The 25,292-nt window shown below is 36.6% G+C and overlaps 1 protein-coding gene across 1 annotated transcript in view; it reads right to left on the reverse strand.

Annotated features, from left to right (window-relative positions):
* Positions 1 to 275: 275 nt before the first annotated feature.
* The window catches only part of LOC145662783 (uncharacterized), a 67,298-nt gene continuing 42,281 nt past the window's right edge, over positions 276 to 25,292 (reverse strand). Inside the window, exons 3-4 of the mRNA XM_081728658.1 lie at positions 14,694 to 15,220; positions 276 to 1,402 (exon numbers count right to left, since the gene is read on the reverse strand). Of these exons, the coding sequence (XP_081584784.1) occupies positions 418 to 1,402; positions 14,694 to 15,220 (1,512 nt within the window). The 3' untranslated portion in view covers positions 276 to 417. The remainder of the gene's footprint in view (positions 1,403 to 14,693; positions 15,221 to 25,292) is intronic.

Below are 25,292 nucleotides of genomic sequence, written 5' to 3' on the forward strand. Positions count from 1 at the left end.
ATAGAGAAAAAATACTAAAGGCTAGACTTCAAAAGAGTTACTGGTAAGTTAGCTGCCCAGATAAGCAGCGTTGATTTCATATACAAATAGGATGGAGCATTGTGATGAATGGGTATTCTTTATTATGTATATCTGGTTACTTTAGTTGATTTTAGTTTTGCTTATTTAGAATACTACTATAATTTGTATTTTCTAACGGCTTTGACCCACCGTAAAACTATGTCCGGAGACACCATTGGGTAAGGTAAATTTCATAATAACCATTGCACAAGTACTTTTATATTTTGAAGTAGAACTTTATTAACAATATTGTATTTATTAAATTCGCTAAATATTTGATAATCACATGACTAGTCTATCTCTAAAAATGACAATATAAGTCAACACAAGATTGCTTCACTAAACACACATGTTAATTCATTGAGTAACATGACTTTCAGTATGTTTGGTAAATGCTGATACGTCATAGAAACTTTTGTCACAGATATTGCATACGTACGGTTTCTCCCCACTGTGGAATTTTTTATGACTTAAAAGATTACCTTTTTTGTTAAAGGTTTTACCACAAAATTCACAAGTATACGGCTTCTCTTCACTATGAATTTTTTTATGGGTGTTTAGATACCAATGGAAATGGAAAGTTTTTCCACATAGATCACAACTATAAGGTTTATTGTCACTGTGACACTTCATATGTTTCTGAAGAGTTGCTCTATCAGCAAATCTCTTCTCACACATTTCACATGCAAATGGTTTTTCCCCACTATGACTCTGTTGGTGCTTAATAAGATCTCCTTTCCTCGCAAAATTACGACCGCATAAGTCACAAGTGAAATGTTCACCCCGATGTAGTTTTAGATGTATATTTAGATTCGTTTTCCATTTAAAACTTTTTCCACATATATGGCAGGTATATGGTTTTTCTTGACTATGGACGCGCCGATGGTCAGAAAGGTGCGATTTAACACGAAAACTGCGTCCACAAATTTTACAACTATATGGCTTCTCTCCAGTGTGACATCGGCGATGCGCCTCCAGATTTCGTTTGTCACTGAATGCCTTGGCACAAATGTCACAAGCGAAAGGTTTTTCTCCAGTATGTACACGTCTATGTCGTTCAAGTTTTCCTTTCACACTGAAAGCTTTACCACAAAACTCGCATGTAAACAATCCGCTATGAATCCTTTGATGTAATGTAAGATCCCACCTGACGCAAAATCGTTTATCACACAAATCACAGCTGTATGGTTTAACTTGTGTATGAACACCAATATGTGCGTTCAGATTAGTCCGCCTCATAAATGATTTTCCACACATTTCGCAAGAAAATGGCTTTTCTGAACGCTGTATTAAAACGGCTTCTTGATGTTGCTCAAGTAGCTGACCTTCAGGTTCCTTATATCTGAAAATGTAAAAGCCATTTAACAGTTATAAGTGATGTCTAAAATGTAGAGTGGAATAACAAAATAATATTTATATGTAATAGTATTTAAACATAGGAAACAGATATCAATGTTTTTATAGTAGTAAGTAGAATAAATATACTGTATGTAAATAACCAGGAGACGTGACGCTACGGGCAAAGAAAAACTCTGCCTCATTTCATTATGCGAATCAACACAATAAATAGGAAAATGAGGCAGATAAAAAAAAAAAAAAAAAAAGTTCGTATTTTTTCAGAAAAGTACGTTTTTAAGAAAAAAACATTGCTCTTCTTTTTTTTCTAAATTTCTTTTTTTTTTTCAAATATCGTATTTTACGGACTATAAGACGCACTTTTTTCTTAGAAAAATTGCCTCCAAAAATTCAGCTGCATCTTATAATTGATATTAATATAAAAATGTCCAGTGTTTGATTTCAAATTCCCGCCAGTCTTAAAAATGGTCATATATTCGATGCGGCAGGAAACCTATCTCTATCTGGCAACATTGGGTTCAACTGGCAGCAGCAGTGCACCGATGCGACGAACATGAGTTGCGGGAATTCACAAGCTAGCTACACTGTCTGGCTTTGCAATCTAATAACAAAAATGGTAAAAAAGTTACGGTATTTAAAAAAATCCTTAAAAATTAAGGTGCGTCTTATAGTCCGTAAAATACGAGTATCTAACGTCTATATAAGTAAGAAGTATTTGTATGTAGGTAATTACTATAAAATGTAACATAAATTAAACGACAATATAAACGTAAACATAAATATACGGTTCAAATATTTTACAATATATATGAAAATTATGAGTTTAACGCCCCACGGTTATGCCGGCTAGATTAAAGGAGACGTATACAAAATATATGAGGAGCATACCTACTAATAATCCGAGTTTCAGCAGTGTTGCATCAATATCAATGAAGAAATAAAAGTATAAATGATTTTTTTTCGTGAAAGCAGGTTTTAATAAGTACGAAAATAATATCACGTACAGTATAAAATGCAAATAACTTGTCTAAAGGTTAAAACTCATACTAATTTGCTTACTAGTATTTTTTCTAAATGCCACACATAAATAATTTGTCGACTAGATATATATATATATAATATGCAGAGCCGGCTTTACCATTTGTGCAACACGTACATTTGCACGGGGCTGCAAAATCGGTCATAAGTATATTATTTAAATTCGATATTTTTTGTTGGAAAAATACTTCATGATGATGGTAGTTAAATTTACTAAGCTGAACTTCTATTTGAATACTACCTTTATAAATCATGTTTAGGTTTCATTAGTTTAAGGTTACATGAACAGTGCTAAAGCAAATGGTCAAATACATCACAGCATAACACATCTTTCATTTAGTTAGTTATCACAGTTCTGATATGAAAGCTACTCTTGTTTTTGTCACAAACAAGTTCCTTATCATTGAAGATGGAAACGAGTTTAAAAAAAAAAAAAAAAAAAGAATAACAGATGTAGAAGGAAAATCAAGAAATAAAGATAAGAAAAAAAACTATTTGCACTGTAATTGAATTCTATAAAAAGGGTTACCATCTTTCAGGTGTGTTTCATTTATCTTTCACTAACATAATTGATTATTATTTAAAGAAAAAAACAGACACAATGAGATTGTATTTGTAGTATTTAAGCCTTCCTGAGTAAAAGTGCACTTTCCCTCCCCTTCGTTGTTCATGTTGGAATAGCATACTTAAAATCGTGACTTTTAAGATTTGTTCTTTCTGGAGAAAGGGGGACGCGACAAATGATGCCATTGCACGGGGTGCCAAATTGCCTAGAGCCGGCCCTGATATGTACTGTACATACAAGACATGAATATAGGATGGCACAGGATTTCAAAATGAATATTAGGATTTTGAAACTTTGTAGTTTCAATTACAATTAAATTACAATTATAAATAATATCAAACGAAAGAGCAACTCAAACAGTTTTGTACACACGCATGCGCATGCACTGTTTCCTTTGTTGTCGGCCGTTAGGAAGAGCTAGTATTAAAGATGGTGACTAGAGAACAGAAAGCTTTTTGTGTTTTAATTTCGCAAAGACTGAATTTGTGGTTACAGTGCAACCGTCTGTGTGAAGAATTTTAAGGACACGCTTACAACTACGTCCTTATCGTTTGCAGTTGCTACAACGGCTAAAGCCTACAGACTACGGTTTACGTGCCAATTTTGCAAATGAAAAATTTCTGCATGACAATGACGATTTTCTGGATCGTCTCGTCTTCAGTGATAAATCGACATTTCACCTAAGTGCTAATGTGAACACTCATAATGTTAGCACCTGGGAGTCAGCATATTTTCTGGAGATGGTATAGTTGCAACGAGACTCCCCTAAATTTAATGCGTTTTGTGCCATATGGCGGGAAGTTATAAGGCTTTCTCGCCTATCGACTCGATGTGTGCCGTGTAACGAATGGTGCTCACATTGACCACTGAGTTGCTCTTTTACTTGATGTATTGTTTATAACTGTACAGTACGTTAAATGTAATAAGTACTACAAATCCTTTAAACCCCAATATTCATTCTGAAACATTCCCAGCAACACTATTGGAACTACGATGTAAAAAAGGAGAGAAAATTTTTCTTATGAACTTATTGTTTACAACAACGAGACTATTACTAGTCGAAACTATACCTACTACAACAACACAAGTTACTAAGGAAAAAATGTAAACAAATGTATAATAATCACACAATTTTGCTCATATAGGTTTAAAAAAAAAAAAAAAAAAAAAAAAAAAGATTTGTAAGTTTCAAGGGCTTCGACTCAAGATGTGTTGATTATTTCACTTATCTACTACATAAATGAATAAATAATAGTTGCCAGAAAAAAGACATCAAAAATAACGATGTTTTTTATTTTAAAAAAAGACCACAAAAAAACCTTTTTTTACAACACTAGTCAGACCCAAGGGAATTCTTGAAAGTCTTTTCTAGACTTAAGTCTCTGGAAGGCAGCCTATATTTCTGTGAACAGAAGTGTATCAACATAGCAAAAACAAAATCTTATTGACATCAACACATCTGTGCACAGCCGAAACTTTTTCATTCGGTCCTTGTATACGGTGTGGTCATCTGAAACCCTGTTGAAGACTATACTGCGAACATGTTTATGGAATTTAACTACTACTCATACGCAATGTAAAATCATCCATGATGATCGTGTCATAGCGTTTCTACTTTAGAAGAAGTTACCATGCATTTTCAAACATTTCTCCTATTATGTTGCCTATCTACGAACGCCGTTCATGTAAAATTTGAAAGGCTGACATTCGAAACGTTCATGGAGGGCGACCTTCACTTCATCTTCCCAGTCGAATTCTGATTTTTTCACCGACTTTTTCAGAGGATCAAAGATGTGAAAGTCACAAGGCGAAAGGTCAGGACAATAGGGAGCGTGATGCAACATTTTCCAACTGGATCTTCGGAATAGCTCTCGAAATCTTTACACAAATGTTCTCACTGGCAATAACATGGACTTGACCAACACGGGAGTTATCCTCCATGTTTTTCCTCAAACATTCTTGATCAATCGACAACTGTTGTTTTTGAAACGTATGCGTCGTTTTTCAGCCGACGAATCAAATCAGCGGGTTGACTTCTTTTAGTAGTGAGGAACTGTATAACAGCTCGTTGATTTGGACAGGGTGTAAAAGAGGAACGCCATCTTTCAACGGCAATTCTGCTACGAAAAAAATAACCATTATTTCTACTGTACACGAAGAACATATGAGATGATATATCAGTAAAACTACAAAATCATCGCACCGTATTGTAGTTATGGGCACCTAGCAGTTTTCAGTTGATCAATTCTCACATCAGATATATATATATATATATATATATATATATATATATATATATATATATATATATGGCAGGACTGACATCACAGCACGAAACCGATCACTCGGCCGAGAGGCGCTGCTGGTATCCGGAAGATAGTACATCTGCACATGCTCCCTGAAGCGCGCGCCAGTTGGAAACAAGAGCTTGGCTGGGAAAGACGCGTGGAAACGTATCTGGTGCAGTGTTGCTGTCGAAGTGGTAAAGTGGTGTTATAAAAGTGCAGAAACGGAGCAAAGGGTGAACATTAAATTCTGCTTCAAACTGAGCAAAAGCGTGACAAACACATGCAATGTTGAAGCAAGTGTATGGTGAGCAAGCGTTATCCCTTTCGCGCATGTCTGAATGGTATGAACGTTTTCGGGACGAGCGCGAAAATGTTGAAGATGACGCCAACACCGGAAGGCCGATTTCCGTAAGTACGCCTGAAATAATTGAGAAAGTTCGCGAGCTTGTAATATCGGATCGGCGACTGACTATTTGAATACTGGCCAGTGAACTGAACATCGACAAAGAAATGGTTCGCTAAATTCTGATGCAAGACCTAGGGAAACGCAAGGTATATTCCAGATTTGTTCCGCACTGTTTATCGGACAAACAAAAGCAACTCAGAATAGATGCGTGTGGTGAATTCATTGACAACGCTGACGCTGACCCTGCTTTCCTGGATTCGATAGTAACGGGTCACGAATCTTGGTGCTACCAATAAGACCCTAAAACCAAGAGACAGAGCGCAGAATGGCGGTCTCCCAGCTCCCCTCCCCTAAACAAAAAAAAAAGTTTCGATTTCAAAAATCAAAGGTCAAAGTCATATTAATCGCTTTCTTCGATAGTGAAGGACTTATTCATCATGAATTTGTTCTACCTGGCACGACTGTTACAGGGCAGTATTACACAGAAATTCTTGCCCGACTTCGACAAAGAATTCGCAGGGTACGTCCCCGTTTTCTATAGAATGGGAGTTGGTTTCTGTTGCACGACAACGCCCGCCCCCCACATTGTGTTGCCAGTAAAGCGATTTTTGGCCAAGCATGAGGCTGTGATGAAAGGAAAGGAACACGGTTTGTGGATGTTGAAGACATGAAGAAGCGCGTGACCTCGACATTGTAGAGCCTTTCGAAAGAGGACTTTAAAAGTTGTTTCCACAATGTATACAGCCGAGCACAGAAGTGTATTACGGCAGGTGGGGATTACTTCGAAACATATTGAAAGGGTACGTTTTTCACATCATCTGTTCTGGTTTTATTAGAACAGTCCTGGAAATTAATAGCCACACCTTATTATACAGGGTGTCCGAGAAGTCCTTCCCTGATTACAGAAATTGATAACTCAGGCTAGAAATAAGATAGAAATATGAAACTGGTGTTGAATTGTTTACAAACTATAAAAGTTTTTGTCTGTGTTAGGTTTGTTCTGTTTTACCAAGTCTCATTTTTTTTTGTTTTAGGTTTGTAGTACGTAAGTAAGAAGCCCAAGAAGCCATGCCAACCAACCAGGAGAAGGCACAGTGTGTTCTGTGGTACCATGAGACACGATCACCAACCACGGTGCAGAGACATTTTCAGACAACATTTGGGAGGACTCCACCTGATGTCAAGAGCATTAAAGCCTGGTATGAGAAGTTCAAGAACACAGGGTCGATTGCTGACCTTCCGAGGTCTGGTCGACCAAGAACCTCAGCAGACACGGTGGAGGCTGTGCGGCAGTCTTTTCTGAGAAGTCCTAAGAAATCGGTGCGCAGGGCCTCACGTGAGTTACAGATGCCAAAAGGCTCTATCCATGACATTTTACACAAACGTTTATTGTTTCGTGCTTACAAAGTGCAACTCGTTCAGGCCTTGTTGCCCGACGACGGTACACGTCGATATGACTTTGTGGTCGAAATGCTATCACGTATTGAGGACGATAATGGTTATCTCAGACGAATTGCCTTTTCCGACGAAGCGACATTCTTTGTCAGTGGAGTAGTGAATCGCCATATTGTACGCATTTGGTGTTCAGAACCCCCCAGGGAGGTCAGGGAGTTCACCAGGGGCAGTCCAAAGGTGAATGTTTGGTGCGCGTTATTGCACGATCGAATTATCGGGCCATTCTTCTTCGCTGAGGATACCATCACATCTGCAGTGTACCTGGATATGTTGCAGCTGTATGCTGTTCCTCAGCTGCTTCAGTATCGCCCCGATGTCGTTTTTCAGCAAGACGGTCCACCACATCATTGGGGTTTGGACGTCCGTGCCTATCTCGATAGGACATTTCCTGGGCGATGGATTGGTCGTGATGGACCAACAGCTTGGCCTCCACGCTCTCCTGACATAACCCCATTAGACTTCTTTTTATGGGGTTATGTCAAGGATGAGCTCTACCAAACACGTGTACCAGATCTTGAAACCCTGCAGCAACGAATAACCACAGTCGTTGCATCGATCCCTCCAGTGATGTTGGCTAATGTGTGGATGGAAATTGAATATCGCCTAGATGTGCTACGTGCTACCAAGGGTGCTCATGTGGAAGTGTACTGATGTGACCAAAACTTTTATAGTTTGTAAACAATTCAACACCAGTTTCATATTTCTATCTTATTTCTAGCCTGAGTTATCAATTTCTGTAATCAGGGAAGGACTTCTCGGACACCCTGTATATATATATATATATATATATATATATATATATATATATATATATATGTGTGTGTGTGTGTGTGTGTGTGTGTGTGTGTGCCGGGTGTAACATAAAGGTTGTACAGTGGAATATCTTGAGAAATATACTTGCAATCTAGAAATCACGCAATGTGTGTCCAATATTTTTAAAAGATCTATTCAACTATGTTGGAAGAAAGTTGGCTCCACTCCCTAAGGGGAGGGGAAGGCGGGGAGAAACTTGGGTAACATTTGAGATGAAAACCCCCTATTTTTACTCCAGATTCGGATTCCATGACCAAAACTTTAACTTCTACCTGAAACACTTTCTCGTTATCTTTCTAGATTGGGCTGAAATCACAAAAAGGAATAACTTCGGATGTCACCTAAGGTAAAGAATAAACAAAATATCTCAAAAAATAAGATTGCAATTAGAAAATCACGAAATACGTGTTCCATATTTTTAAAGGATCTATTTAGGGATTTAAAAGAATTTGTTCCTTCTCCCTAAGAAGGAAGGCGGGATCAATTTCAAATTTCAAATGGAAATCCCTATTTTTGTTGCAGATTTGGAGCCAAAAATACATAAATTTTACTGAAGCACTTTTTCTTCCTAGATGACGCTTTAATCACAAAAAGTAAGCAACACCAAACATTACCTGTACTTTATAGTAAACAGAATATCTTGCATGATCTCTTTAATAAAACATATTCCATTCAAAGTCGCTTTCATGAATTACCCAATATTATTCTCCCCGCTACATTATGAATTCACGGTACTATTCTACCGAATCTACTACATAACAAGTAACGGATAATTATACCCTTTCCCTAACATTTACATTTAACCACTGCTTTTTATTCACTTTTCCTTACAACATCCATCCAGGGGCCCATTTTTCAAAATTACTAGTCTTGTAATACCTTTATGACATCTCAAAAACAAATATTTTACAATTGTATGTACTGTAGAAATTAGCATTAGTATTAAAATTGATTTCTACTATTATTCTAGTGTTTCTACCTCATAATATTTTACGACTTGTAAATATATATTAGGGTGCATCAAACCCCCCATTGTTTACAAAGTAACTTGTCCCTGGGCTAGAAATATTCCATTTGAGGTATAATACAGGCCAGCAATTTTTTATGAAAATCAAAGCATATTTAGGGAGTCCACCAGAGGCATAAACTTACATCAAACAGGATGTTATGTGAAACGTTGCTCAACAGATGGAGCCCGTAGCTTGTATCCTGAATTTTGAATAAAAACAACATAAGGGTAAGATATTCTTCTCTTAGTATTTGCACTATTAAGATTTTAAAATTAATACGATGAACCAACCAAGAGTGAGCCAGACTATGCTGTAGTATCTACAAATCTTTGTGTCACCAATTCAGCAGTACGCTCCAAAAATCATCGTTCAGTGCGTACTAGAACAAGTGTTTTTGTCCCACATAATATTATCCAACGACCAAACATAGTAGTAGCTTTAGCAACTCGCTTGCAAATGACGCCTGCACAACAGTCTATTTATACCAAAGCGTTGATAAAGAAAACCGGTGGAGATACATCAAAATTCACTACGTAGTACTCCAGTGCAGATAGGGCCCGACACATGCGCGTCGACTACGTGGGTGCTCCGGGGCTCAGGCACCCATATAAATAATCCTGTGGGTGCGTCGTACCCCCAAGATTTTTAATTTGGAGCCGGATTTGAACCTGTTTCTCTTGCGTTTAAGTCAGCCGTGTTACCGACTGAGCTAGGGCAGCCCTAACTTATCCTTATAGTACCGGTATATTTTACTTTATCACAGCACAGCTCTTTATGATAGTGTTCATTTAAGATTTTAACTAAAAATAAATCAATCCAACATCGAGACTTCCTTGAAAATATATAGGCTAACACGATCCGCCCTTGATATGCACCCACATAAATTTTGGAGAGTCGGCGTCGTTGACCCGACAAAAGGTCAGTCAACAGATACCAGGATCTTTAATGGAAAACTGGGCTCCTCTAGAGCTTCCTACCGTACACTGGGATTCAAAGTTAATGTCATCTTTGCCCAATAAGTACGTGAAAGAAGAACGTCTTACAGTCGTCATGGAGAACAAAAATGAACTAAAGCTGCTGGGCACACCTGTTTACAAATCTGTGGTTGGTATGAATACAGGGGTCATTATTGCCGAACTTACAGTGGATCTGTTGAAGTCATGGAACCATGAAGAGAACATAGTAAACATGACATTTGACACTACAGCATCAAACACCGGCCATGCTACTACAGTTTGGTGATGTTACAGGAATAGCTGAATCGAGCTCTTCTGTGGTCACCTTGTCGCCACCATATAGGTGAAATTATGGTTGGACAAGTGTTTAAAGACTCGAATATTGAAATCACTGTGTCACCTAATATTTTTCTTTTCACAAAATTCCGTGAGCACTATGACGAATTACCTCATATCAGGGAACACCCTCTCTCACGATTTGCTCCAACTCCGTTTAACAAAAGTGAACAAAATGTACTTAAAAATTTACAAAATGAGTTTTTGAAAGTTTCCCACTATAATTTAAAACAAAATGAAAATAGTTCAGTGTAAGGCACAGTTCTGAGAAATGACTACCTCGAGTTCAGTGAACTCTGCACCTCATTCCTCGAGAGAGAAACATCTGGGACTCCAGTTAAATTCAAACTACCGGGTGCTGTTCACAGAGCGAGATGGATGGCTAAATTAATCTATGCAATTAAAATGTGTTTATTGGAGAAACATATTCAGACATCATCTCCCAAAGACAGTTTACAAAACTTAGAAACTTCGTCATATTTGTTACCGACGAGTACAGTGTGTGGTGGATGACATGCAACTCTGCAATTGATGCTCCATGGAACGATTTGAAGCTCTATCAAAATCTACTGCTGTACAAGAACATAAATCCATTAATTTCTAAGAGTGCGATACTTGCATTTCAACTGCACTTGTGGTATTTAACATCAGGGATGGTTTCTCTGAGTCTTTTCAGCAGCGCAGTGCCCTTCGAACAGAAATGTTCTCTTGCTAGTAGACTCTTAGCTGTGAAATCTGCTACTCCCCTACCAAATCCAAATGAATGTTATGGAACAGGATTTGGAAAACCTCGGTTTCCTGAATAAATTACAAATACTATGCTATCGATAGCAAAGTGCTCATCGAAGCAAGGAAGTTAAAAAGTTTACTTTATTAAGTTTTCCCAACTAATTTTAGTGAAAAGGATGCTAGTTGGAAACAGTGAGACACGTCTTATCGTCAACCTCGACTTGGAGACGACAAAATTGACTATTTTTATATGTGTGTGTGCGTAGAACAATAACTCTTTGTTCGGAAAGTTGCTGGGAGACTTTTGCTACCTCAGTTCCCATGAGAACGAAAATTAGCAAGTCACCCCAGTTGCCTAAGTGACATTTAAACTAATTTTTGATTGGACAATTTTTGGTCATCGACCAATAGTGGACAATGTTATATTGAGTGAGTGGTTGTTAGTCACGGGACCGAGGGTGACCAGGAAAAGCACAAGCGAGTCGGACGACGAACATCGAAACCTGCGTCACGGAAGGAACTCGGGTGAAGCGATTGGGGCAACGAACAGTGAAACCTCCACAACGGAGCCCGACAAACGAATAGTGGACGATCAAGTTAAGTGGTTTAGCCGAACGACAGGTTAAGACGAACATTATTTTGGTGGTTTTAAATATAAGTTATCTGTGATTGTACGAAAAAGAAAAGTACCTCTCTTGGTCACCAGGTAGAAGACACTTGTCAGTGGTCTTAGAGAGAAAAATTCTTTGCATGTGTGGTGGCAAAGAATTTTTGTTGGAAGAATACCAAATCGTCAGAGGACCATTTCATCATACTTCTCAACAGGACACGTTATTCTAGGGAATTTTACCTGGATGAAGCTGTAAGTAAAGTGCCAATTTTGTTCTGAGACAGCGACAGGAATATTCAGTGGATAATCTCTCGCGAGAGCTATGTTTCTTCAATTGTATTAAAATCTAAGATCATCAAATAGCCAGCACGCCTACTACGAATTTGTTAAAAAAAAAGTAAAAAGTAAAATTCATTACATATATTATTTTGTGAATAAGCCACTTGCGCCGAAAGTTAAATTTACATATTTTGGTTTAATCGATCTTTAAGTAAAGAAAAGAAAAAGATTTTAGTTAGGACAACAGAGTTTATTTAATATTTTCACGGCCGTTTATTTAATATTTCCTGTTGTAAAATGTCAATGTATTTTTTATTGTGTTCTGATGTGCATGTGAGATTACTTAACTAAAGGAGTTATAGAAATATGTAATTTAGATAATTTTGAGATTGAAATATGATCATTTAAAGGTATATGTTACCGGCGTAATCATTTAACATTGAATCTGACAATCCTTTATACCGCGAGGACGTAGGTTGTGTACGTGCTTTCTGATAATTTGCAGGAGCAGTGAGCTATCCCTCGCACCAAGTCCGAAAGGTAAAAAGAGGACTTATAGTGTTAATTATTACACACAAATAGCTCGAACACGACCGATCACGTTGCGTACCAACTCTCACTCAAATTCTCCCAAGTTTGAGTGACAGTTGGCAAAGCATGTTATGTATCTTGGTAGAGGAAGATGATTGGGAGATTTACACATTAATGCATATGGGTTATTGAGTGCAAGGATAAATAGAAGCAACCTTCCACACCAGCGATAACAACTACGTCTCTAACCGATTTGGTTGGACTAGACTCCTGATTTACATTTAACACCCTGAAAATCGAAGATGACTTCCTCGGTGACGAAGTTATAGGCCGGCCAGAAAATCCTTTATTCCAAAACTCACTTGTGAATATCAACGCCGTGAATGTTATCAACGACTGTGCAGAACGTGGAATCAGGCTCACTGTGGATTTTCTTCCTTCAGCAAAACAAGAGGAACATTTCCAAAACATTCTGCAAGTGGTTGAACAGAATAGGAAAGACAGTCCAAGTTTGAGCAAACGACCAAGAAAAGACTAGATGTCACGTGTTAGTTGTGAAATATCTTTGTGAGACGGTTTAGATTACGTTACGGTAAAAGAGATATATATTTTTAAAAATATTGTTAAAGTGAGAAAATTTGTGTAATCCTTTCAATAAATGCTTTTACTTATCAAATTTGCATTTAAATTTTTTAGCACACTTTGAGTCTTTGACACTTGTAATATATATTATATTTTAACTACTTTATTTTAATATATTCTTAGAAATGAGAGAATTTGTGCAATCCTTGCCAAAAAAAAAAAAAAGTTTTTATTTATCAAATTCGCATTTCAATTATTTCAATACTTTTTGACACTTCTATTATATGTTTGAGCTGTTGGTGGACACCTCCACCAAACGTTAAAAAATTTCGCTGAAGTATTAATCCACGAAATGGAACAAGACTGACCTAGGGACAACAATCCCCGGTTAATTTTCAAAATTGTGGGGGGTTTGATGCACCCTAATATATATATTACAAGACTAGTAGCTCTGAGAAATTGGTCCCTGACAAACTTTTTTTCAATGTCTCCTACCAATTTGATGCTTCCATCTCTATGCTTCTTTCGATGAGCTTCCAAGTTATTACGTACTCTGTTCATCTCTGAATACGCTGAATCACTTCTGACAACTCTTCATGATTCATATAATACTTAGAATGATTTCGTAATAGTAACCTTACACTTCTATCGTAAGATATAGCGTTTCTACATTCTGCTGAAATACTCCACCGGTGGAAATTAATATATTACAGTACACAATCCTCTTTTACATTCACTCATTCAATTTCCCCGAACTATAGCACTTACAATGGTCTCACACTAGTAACCCTATACTTTTAAACATAAAATACAACTTTCCTACAGTGTGCCGAAATACTCTGCCTGAAATGATGTACACTGAACTTGAAGTTTTCTGAAACCAATGTTCTGATCCTCCTCATCCTCCTGCCAATTACTTAAAGGTACAATCACAAATTGGAATAGCTCATTGGACGATAATAACAGACATAGGTCAATAACAATAAAAGTTTCTACTTGCAATCTATCAATCTAGTTGCATTGTCGTGCATTCACACTATTCGTTATAAAATAAGTTTATATATTTCTTGCAATTAAACATGTTTCATATTTTTTACACTACTATCCCTCTGATCACTCTAAGCTAGTAGAGCTCCGATTAATTTTATTATTTGAGATTTGATTTGATTTTAGTTTAGTGTTCCATTCAACAGCGAGGCTATGTGGGATGTAGACCTACAGCATAATATGGGATCCGAACCACATGAGCTACTGTCGGGAATGGAACCAGGGTCTCCCACACCAAAGGCGTGTACGCTTTATTATCTGCGAAAACCAACATTTAAGCGCCATCTTATTTAGTTAACACTTTTAGGAAAGTATATAAACGTATTCGTATTTTTACTTCTTTGGAATTCCCAGCGTAAAGTTCACTTGCACTCCTTGTACTTGAAGTAGTTCTTGGTTTATCAGCAATTTAAGCTGGTGTAATATGTATTTTAATTTTAAAAAAAAAATCCTGTGCCATCTAGGAAAATAACGAAAAAGTGCTCCAAGTAAAAGTTATGTATTTTTGGTCACAGAATCTGGAATCAAAATAGGGGGCTTTCATTTGAAATCTTTAAACTGTCTCCAGTCTCTTTCCTTAGAGAACGAGTTACACATAAATATCATACTTCAACTTATTTAGGACAACTTACTTGGATGTGTCAAGTACAACACTACTTTGTGCTTCCAATCTCGAATCCAATGTTGCTGATCCCTCATTCGTCGTCGTATACGTAACAGCAGGAGATTTTGTCGATGTATCAGTTGGTATGAGATCATCTTTATATTTTAATTCAACCATAAGAAGTATGTCTTGACAATCTTCATCACATTGCACATCTGTTCCAGTAGATGCGTGAATTTCGGTTCTTTCTCCTAGTTCAGTTACTCTTCCGTGTTCTGTGTCTATTAATCGTCTTCTAGGATCAGCTTTACTTAGAACAATCACTCCTTCCCCACCAAGCTGACTTGTATGTACGGCCAATGTACTCTGTTCAACTGTCACTGTGGTAGGTACTTGTGTAAGTTCTCTCGTATGTACAAGACCTTGTTCTGATTTATCCGCCTCTTCTGAAGGCCATACACGCGTTGGTCGTGGTCCTAACATCGGGACAACAGCTAACTCTTCATCAGTGGGTAATTGTTGTTTTCCGAGATGTTGTTGGTTATGATCATGAGCCTAAGAAAACAATATCAAATAATTACTTACTGTAATTAAATGACTGGATAAATACAATTAGACACTATAAAAAGTACGTATATTTAGGAGCAAACTTTACTAAATACGTATCAAAATATCATTCGTGATTATGTATTGGCTTATAAATACTTGAAATACTTCAAATGTACTATCCTTTAACCTTCTGATGATTCGCGGCATAGAAATTGTTACAAAAATTCTAAGTACAAATTAATAACAAACTCTCGCCCCGTTTTCTTGTGCATCCAGAAATACATGTCTCAATCGATTAGTTGCTTCTAGTACGATCCAACTTCAACTCCACCTCTCCTTGGCTAAAGCAGTGTGTGTGACGTAGTACACTCTTTCCATTCAGACGAAAAAAAAAAAAAAAAAAAAAACAGGAATCAAGTTTACAATGTTATAGCACTAAAACAGTCTTTTTCATTCGTTTGTTCTGAAATATCTTTTAAGAGCCTATTGTATTTTTAAAAAAGTCTCACAATCTTCCCATAGCCTCACTAATACCTTTAGTTTCATTCTTTCCCTTCTTTAAAGACTGCAAGCTAGTAAGATGCTCCCTAAGAAATCTATGGAAATTGCCAATAACGGCAGTAGGTTTTGTTCTTCCTAAAGTCTGTAATGCACGCACAGAGCTCTAAAATATCTACTGACAGAAATGAGTGTTATTCAATGATTCATTTCATTTCTTTTCAGTAATTGCAAGCAAATGTTCCAAGAGCGTCATTTGGGCACGACCAGAGGGTGTAATTTCCCCTCCCTTGAGCTTCATAAATACATATTGTTTGATCAAATGTATAGTAATACACTAATAAAAGAGTGAAAAATTTTTATCGGCGGAGACTCCCCCCTCCCCTTCCCGAATAAAATTTAAAATGACACTTATTTTAGCAACAAACCTATAGAGTTACAATAGCACATTGCTAGAGAGCTTACATGTGGTTTCAAGAGTCGAAGATTTGATCTCAAGCCATATGAGTTCCTCGGCGACATTGAAAGAGAGAGTGAGAGAGATTGAAATATGAAGACAGAAAGGAATGATTTATATACACAGATTTAGAACTGGGGAAAAATGATCGGACAGCATTCGTATTATGAAGCAAATTGTGATTTATGAAACAGAAAAAGGGAAGGTTTCGAACTGCGAAGATCACATTAGGCAGTTGTCGAATTAAGGTAGAGAACACTTTTGAGAGCATCAGATGATTACGAATGGAGAGAAAGATCTTGAGAACTGAGGAATTAAGAATTTAAAAAATCTGAAACTTCCGAAAAGGGTTTCGAACCGCGAACCTTGTAGTTATCGAACCATGACTTTATCCATTCTGCTACGGAGAACACTGTACTCATTCATATACCTTTCCTTTAGCTACGTTGAAAGCTAACTTAATGGGATATCCCAAAAGTTGACTTGGTGGATGCTCCGTTCTGATAGGATATAAACCTCTTGTAACTTAGTTACAATGTGCATAATGAACTTCTTCTTGTTCAGAACACTTTTTAGGGCAGTAAAATTTGTTACTATTGTGTTAATTAGGTGATATTTGATAGAACCACCTGATAAAGTAGTGCCAAACCCTGTGCGTCATTGTCTGTTAGATGAATGGTTAATGTAAGTTACTCCTACGTCTATGGTCCACGCTTCGAATCAAGACCATTCTTATTGATTATTTTCTTTGAGCTACGCTCATACTGTGTATTCCACAAGTTCAATTTTGAAGTAATGTAGTCACAGCTAGTTTAATTCGAAATTGTTTTCAAATATATTTGCCATGACATGCGTTTCTTTAACTTGCGATGTTTCAAACTTGATATTAAATCTTACAACCTTAATGTAACTCATTTCCCTCCGCATATGATCATGAATGTTTGCACAACGACGACAGTCAGGCGTTAATACAAAATTCAGTTCTTACTGTAATGTATGTATATATATTTAGAAAGTTTGACTCAGAAGAAAATGTAGAGTGCAACATTGACTCTTGGAGTAATTTCAAACGAATTTACTATACGTATAAATTATCATATCAACACTCTATTATGGGGGCTAAGAGGCAGAAACCATTCCAGGGAGGGAAAGGGGTTATAAGTAAAAAAAAAAAAAAAAAAAAAAAAAAGAAAAAAAAAAAGTAATAGAATACGAAAAATATTGGTGTCAAATTCATAGTTTTCTGGTTCGAAGAGATGAATAGTGGCTACCAAATGGCACCCCTCACTTGTTTGTAGCCTTGCATAATTGGAAAATTGTTTTAAAAGTATATTTTACATTCAAGTATGATTGTTATGTTAAATAAAAAGCTTGTCCTTCAACATTATGTTTTATAATTATTTTCTACTGTATTTCTTATTTATAATAACATATTTTCTATATATATTGTATTCTATGTTATACGTTTCTTAATTACATTTTACGTCTTAAATTTGAAGAGGAGCTTATGACAATTCAGAGCAGCAGAGACATACACAGAATGCAGGCCTTGGCAATCCAGAGCTCTTGCCCCACAAAATCACTACTTTTCTGTAAATTATACCTAATTTTAGAGATGATGATAGACATTTTAGTAAAACATACCCTCAAAAAGCCTTGTCTACGCCCCTGCAAAGCAGTGAAAATTTTAGAGGTGAGCAGTTAGTAATGTTTCTTCAGAAGTTATATCTCCGATAATTCCGATTTTGATATCAGTGTTTGTGCATTATCACTTTTCACCCGCAGTGTATTGAATTGTACTGAAAAGGTACTGTTCTGAAGTCTTCACTGGTTTCCCCTATGACCTCATGCCAATAGGGTCAACCTTGGACATATCCACATCTGAAATATCACCTTTTATGTCAGAGATCCCGAAAACTATCCATTCGACACAAATATAGGATATTTTCGATTCTTTTTGCGTCACTCTCCCACAATCCAATGTCTTTTACCCAAAGAAAGGGCGTTACTATGTATCGTGATGAAGACAAATCCTACTTAGTTTTTGTTAAGGCATCCGAATGTTCGATTTTCATATTGTCCAGTAGCTGACAGCTTCTTTTTCCCCCCTCTTTTTCTTCCAAAGTATCTCTTATAAGGCAATTGGTCCTTATAGAGGGTTAAACATATTTCTTTTGATTTTTCTTAACTTCAGTATGCTTAGTTGCATTGGAATAGGACGTAATATTTAGGTCTCAAATATTCAGTAATAATAATAATAATAATAATAATAATAATAATAATAATAATAATAATAATAATAATGTTTTAAAGTAGGCCTAAAATTTGGAAAAACTTACTTAAACGTAGGGATTTCGGAGAAGGGTTTCTGTACCTTCAAGATACACCTCTGCAGCTACCCACATTTTAAACAAAAGCTTTCCACTAACGTTTCATGTAGAAAGTGTTCTACTGTATGTTTTAAGAAAAATAACTGTTATAGAAATAATTGAATATCACTCAACAGTAAGGCATATAATATACTAATTTTTAGGATATGCAGAGGTAAGTATTAAAGCTTTGCTAAAAAAAATACCTACACAGACCATAATTCAATGAGCTGTAAAATACAAAGTAACAAAAAGTTTATAAGATTCCGCCTACAGAGCAATTGTTACTTAAACAATGGACATGCACTATTTCGAGAATCGTAACAAGACGAGAAATGTTTACGATACTTTTCGTCTCGTCTCGATTTTCATCTCCAAAGCGACATGATAATTTGAGTTACCCTTATCCCGTCTCGAATGTAAAATGTTAATTCTTATGTTATTCTGTTTGTTTCAGAAACAAGATGAGAAATTTCTCTTCTCGTGGGCAACACTAAACAAAATAGAAATATTCTTGCCAAATGTCACGTTTCTGCTTGTAACAGTATGACCTGAGCGATAATTAGCTCCTAGCTTTTAATCTTCTACGAGATAATAATAAGTATTATTACTATTATTATCCCTGAAGATTTGATAGTTCAAGTATTGAAGCATCCGAGTATTCAAATATCTGAATATAATATAATAAAACGTGTTTCATCGTGGATCAATCGCCATCAAAAATCCTAAAGTAAAGTAATAAAATAAAAAAAAAAGCCCGACGCGCATTCGAACCACAAATCTCCAGATTACTGATCCAGCGCCTTGACCACTCAACCACGATCACTACGCCGTAAACGATTCGTCTTTAGTCTTGTTACGTTAGGTTTCTTTGCCTCCGTTTGCAAAGTTGTACGTTATATTTCTTCGTTTCAGAACGTCTTTCGTATTTCTTTTCTGATGATGTAAGTGAATAATCATCGGCAAGGTTTATATTATTAACTTGAGTTGTTCTTAAACCTTTGGTTCACAAGTTTGTTTCTTCTCCACACGAAACTACAGATATGACATTTAATTTTCATATTTTGCACTTGCTTTCAAAGCAGTCACCATTAACTGGTAAAGCAATTTTTCCGTCACGATTAATGAATTTTGTAACAAAACACGTGAAGCAATGAGTTAAATGAAGGCTGGAAGAGTTTATATCAAAGTTGAGTACTGTAAGCTAATGAAAAGCATGTAATAACGTCTCGTATTTGAAAATAATGTCAGCTACTTTTAATTCACTAACTGGTATTAGATTTGGTTCAAGCTTGAAGATCTGGAATGCACAAACACAGTGTAGCTAAAGGAAAAACGAAAGAATGGACGAGATTCGAAGGCAGGACCACCAGCAGTAGAATCCCGTTTACTAACCCCTCATCTAACAAGCCAACACGTTTTATAAGTTATAAATTTGCATGCAAATGATACCATTATACGTTTGTGCAATCAATGTTTTGCTCTTTTTCTCTTCAAAAACGTAACATGTATACGACGATTCGTTTCATTTTCCATTAGAGCTTTGAAAGACATGATTTGATTTTGAGTATAGGATCTTACTTTAAAAAAGGCAATACATTGATATCGAAAAAGTAGTTAACGAATTTCTCTCCGAAAAAGATCACCTGTACAGTTATTTTTCAAATGGTAATTTATAATTATACTTACGTTGGATGAAATTTCTCCATAGTTATGGGGGCGAGACACTGAAACCACCCCTACCAAGAGGTGAACATGACATGTAAAGGACGTCAAATACGAACGATATTAGTGTCGAATTCATGTGCAAAGATGAATAGTGACACTGTGGATGTTGCGTTAAGTCCAAATCAAGCCTTGGTTGGCATGGAATTGACAATGGGAGAGTGACAGGCAAAAAGAATCGAAAATATCCTATATTTGTGTCGAATGAATAGTTTTCGGGATTACTGGCATAAAAGATGATATTTCAGATGTGGATATGTCCAAGGTTGACCCTATTGGCATGAGGTCATAGGGGAAACCAGTGAAGACTTCAGAACAGTACCTTTTTAGTGAGTTTTAATACACTGCGGGTGAAAAGTAATAATGCACAAATACTGATATCAAAATCGGAATTATCGGAGATATAACTTCTGGAGAAACATTACTAACTGCTCACTCTCTAAAATTTTCACTGTTTCGCAGGGGCGTAGACAAGGCTTTTTGAGGGCATGTTTTACTAAAATGTCTATCATCATCTCTAAAATTAGGTATAATTTACAGGAAAGTAGTTATTTCATGGGGCAGGGGCTCTGGATTGTTAACGCCTGCATTCTGTGTATGTCTCTGCTGCTTTGAATTGTCATAAGCTCCTCTTCAAATTTAAGACGTAAAATGTAATTAAGAAACGTATAACATAAAATACAATATGTATAGAAAATATGTTATTATAAATAAGAAATACAGTAGAAAATAATTATAAAACATAATGTTGAAGGATAAGCTTTTTATTTAACATAACAATCATACTTGAATGTAAAATATATTTTTAAAACAATTTTCCAATTATGCAAGGCTATAAACAAGTCAGGAGTGCCATGTGGTAGCCACTATTTATCTCCTCAAACCAGAAAACTATGAATTTGACACCAATATTTTTCGTATTATATTAATTTTTTCACTTATAATCCCTTTCCCTTAACGGCATGGTTTCAATGTCTTAGCCCCCACAGTAGATTGTTGAGATGGTAATATATACGTATAGTAAATTCGTTTGAAATTACTCCAAGAGTCAATGTTGCACTCTACATTTTCTTCTGAGTCAAACTTTCTAAATATATATACATACATTACAGTAAGAACTGAATTTTGTATTAACGCCTGACTGTCGTTGTGCAAACATTCATGATGATATGCCGTAGGGAAATGAGTTGCATTAATGTTGTAAGATTTAATATCAAGTTTGAAACATCGCAAGTTAAAGAAACGCATGTAATAACAAATGTCATACTTGAAAATAATTTCGAATTAAACTAGCTGTGACTACAATACTTCAAAATTGAACTTGTGAAATGCACAGTATGAGCGTAGCTCAAAGAAATAATCAATAACAATGGTCTTGATTCGAAGCGTGGACCATACACGTAGGAGTAACTTACATTAACCATTCACCTAACAGACAATGACGCACAGGGTTTGGCACTACTTTATCAGATGGTTCTATCAAATATCACCTAATTAACACAATAGTAACAAATTTTACTGCCCTATAAAGTGTTCTGAACTAGAAGTTCATTATGCACATTGTAACTAAGTTACAACAGGTTTATATCTTATCGGACGGCGCATCCACCAAGTCAACTTTTGGGGTATCCCATTAAGTTAGCTTTCAACGTAGCTAATGGAAACGTATGTTCATGAGTACAGAGTTCTCCGTAGCAGAATGGATAAAGTCATGGTTCGATAACTACAAGGTTCGCGGTTTGAAACCCGTCTCGGAAGTTTCAGATTTTTTAAATTCTTAATTCCTCAGTTCTCAAGATCTTTCTCTCCATTCGTAATCATCTGATGCTCTCAAAAGTGTTCTCCACCTTAATTCGACAACTGCCTAATGTGATCTTCGCAGTTCGAAACCTTCCCTTTTTCTGTTTCATAAATCACAATTTGCTTCATAATACGAATGCTGTCCGATCATTTCTCCCCAGTTCTAAATCTGTGTATATAAATCATTCCTTTCTGTCTCCATATTTCAATCTCTCCCACTCTCTCTTTCAATGTCGCCGAGGAACTCATATGGCTTGAGATCAAATCTTCGACTCTTGAAACCACATGTAAGCTCTCTAGCAATGTGCTATTGTAACTCTATAGGTTTGTTGCTAAAATAAGTGTCATTTTAAATTTTATTCGGGAAGGGGAGGGGGGAGTCTCCGCCGATAAAAATTTTTCACTCTTTTATTAGTGTATTACTATACATTTGATCAAACAATATGTATTTATGAAGCTCAAGGGAGGGGAAATTACACCCTCCGGTCGTGCCCAAATGACGCTCTTGGAACATTTGCTTGCAATTACTGAAAAGAAATGAAATGAATCATTGAATAACACTCATTTCTGTCAGTAGATATTTTAGAGCTCTGTGCGTGCATTACAGACTTTAGGAAGAACAAAACCTACTGCCGTTATTGGCAATTTCCATAGATTTCTTAGGGAGCATCTTACTAGCTTGCAGTCTAAAGAAGGGAAAGAATGAAACTAAAGGTATTAGTGAGGCTATGGGAAGATTGTGAGACTTTTTTAAAAATACAATAGGCTCTTAAAAGATATTTCAGAACAAACGAATGAAAAAGACTGTTTTAGAGCTATAACATTGTAAACTTGATTCCTGTTTTTCTTTTCTTTCTTTTTTTTTTCGTCTGAATGGAAAGAGTGTACTACGTCACACACACTGCTTTAGCCAAGGAGAGGTGGAGTTGAAGTTGGATCGTACTAGAAGCAACTAATCGATTGAGACATGTATTTCTGGATGCATAGGAAAACGAAGTAAGAGTTTGTTATTAATTTGGACTTATAATTTTTGTAACAATTTGTATGCCGCGAACTGTACCAAAGTGATACGAGGGAGGTAGTCCTCTAATTGATAGACTGTAGAAGCCCACACATGCACCAAATCTGCATTTTTTGGTTCTGTTTGTTCCTGGAAGGAAAACTGCATATAATGTAATGGGTTTCTCCGTGGTACAAGTACTGGTAGGGCGGGGTTAACACGGGGAAGGGGATTTCTGTTGCCTCACTATTTTTACTTCATTGCTGTTTTGTGACTTCATAACTCCTACAGTGAAATGTATGTATCTTTCTGCGTGTTTATAAGATTGTGTGATGGACTGTCCGATATGAAAATTAATACATGGCTTTCCACAAACCTTTCCTCCTCTTCCCCTTGCCCTTCCTCTCCTTTCATTTGTCTTATGTTGAATGACAATAGAAGCTATACCATTATTTTTTTTTACTTCCTCTTCTTGGAAAGGGTACTGAAATATACAAGCTTTTGAGTAGCCCAGGTATGAAGACAGGGGGCTATGACGTCACAGATAAAGAAAATGAAATCTTTAAGTTTTACGTCCCACGGTTATGCCGGTTAGGCTAAAGGAGACGGTGATTATGAGAGATGAGTGAAATGGTGGAATGAATAAAGTGGAAGGAAACGGGAGAACCCCGAGAAAACCCACGAGCACGGTGTTTGTCCACCACAAAGTTCACTTGGCGGGGGCTGGGATCGAACCCGGGACCTCAAGCACCAGAGGTGAACGTTCTACCACTGAGCCACCGCGCCCCCCCACAGATAAAGAGCGAACAAGCATGTTGATTCCATGTGACTCAAGTGATTGTTTTATGACGCTATTACTTCGTCAAGTGTTGTAAGCAGAATGCATATTTCTGAGGGTTTATGATGCATTCCGAAACATATAAAAATTTACTTGGCTTCCCCTCCTCTCCCTTTCATTTGTATTTTTTCAATTGAATATAGAAGTTATTTTAATTACTAGAAGCTCTTTAGTCTTCTAGCTATTCTTTGAAGGGTTACTACGTATAACCTGACTGTTTTGAAACACGATGAAAAAAGTTGGGGGTGTGACATCATACGTGAAGAGACGAAGGCATATTGTTTGCACCTGATAAAAGTGATTTTTGTTTTACTCTACACTGTCTTAGGAGATCCCAAGGCGAAAAACCATGGTCACGTGCCTCAGCTATGTGGGCGATAATGTCAAAGATAAGATTTTCCTAGTAGACAAACACATGCGTCGTTCCTTTATTTTACTACCTAGATCAAATTTATTTTTAAACTTGGTTGAAACTCTTGGAGCGCGTTCAGAAGAGAATTTTTATTGTTCGTGGTCGGTAGTTGTATGAATATTGAAAAAAACTGGAAGCTAAATGACAGACATTCTAACACTAGTGAGAAGTGGAGTTTCAAAAGATGTGTTTTTGCATAATGTATATTTTACAAAGGATATCGAAAGAGTTGTTTTATTTGTTTTGTGTGGTATTTAGCATAGTTTAAGTGAAGTTATTGGTTCGATAGTTCGATAACATCTTTCGAAAGTGAAAATAACACTTCGTCCTCAAGCCAATATTCTTCAAGCTCTAGAAGATTTTGACACAGAAATAACAAATGAATTACGAGGCAAAGTATTTGGCGATGAGGAAGAAGAGGAATTAATAGGGGATGATGCTAGCAGTGATGAAGGTGGAAGAGGATGATGAGGATGCAGCAGTTCAAGTGTCTGAAGAGTAAAGTGAAAGCTACTCTGATGAATTTGCCCAACCATCAACAATTGCGAGCCAGCTCAAGCTGGAAATTGGATGAAGATCGATCAAGGTGCTCAGAATAGTGTGAGCCTTAGAGTTCCAATATTTCGGAAAACACCCAAGATCAAAGAATGCAATCTACTTCGCTCACTTTATTTGTTTTTCAATATTTCACTATGCAGTTCCTGAAGCCTGTATATAAACAAACAAACTTGAACATTGATCAGAAACTCCAGAAAACTATCGAGGTCCAAGAAAACAGGTCCAAGAGAAGCGTCCCACATATCCTTAGAAGAACTGTGTGTCTTTTTCGGATTGCTTTTGCCGATGGACGCTTCTAGGTGCAGCAAACTTCAAAATTATTGGAGAAAGACAGGATTCGATTACTCTCCGTGGTAAAATCACGAGTATGGGTCCTGTTCTATTCTCTCATAATCTTCACTTGGAGGGCTACTCGCTAAAT

The sequence above is a fragment of the Thermobia domestica genome, chromosome 10, assembly GCF_964235325.1.
Source record: "Thermobia domestica chromosome 10, izTheDome1.hap1.1, whole genome shotgun sequence".
Lineage (NCBI taxonomy): Eukaryota > Metazoa > Arthropoda > Insecta > Zygentoma > Lepismatidae > Thermobia > Thermobia domestica.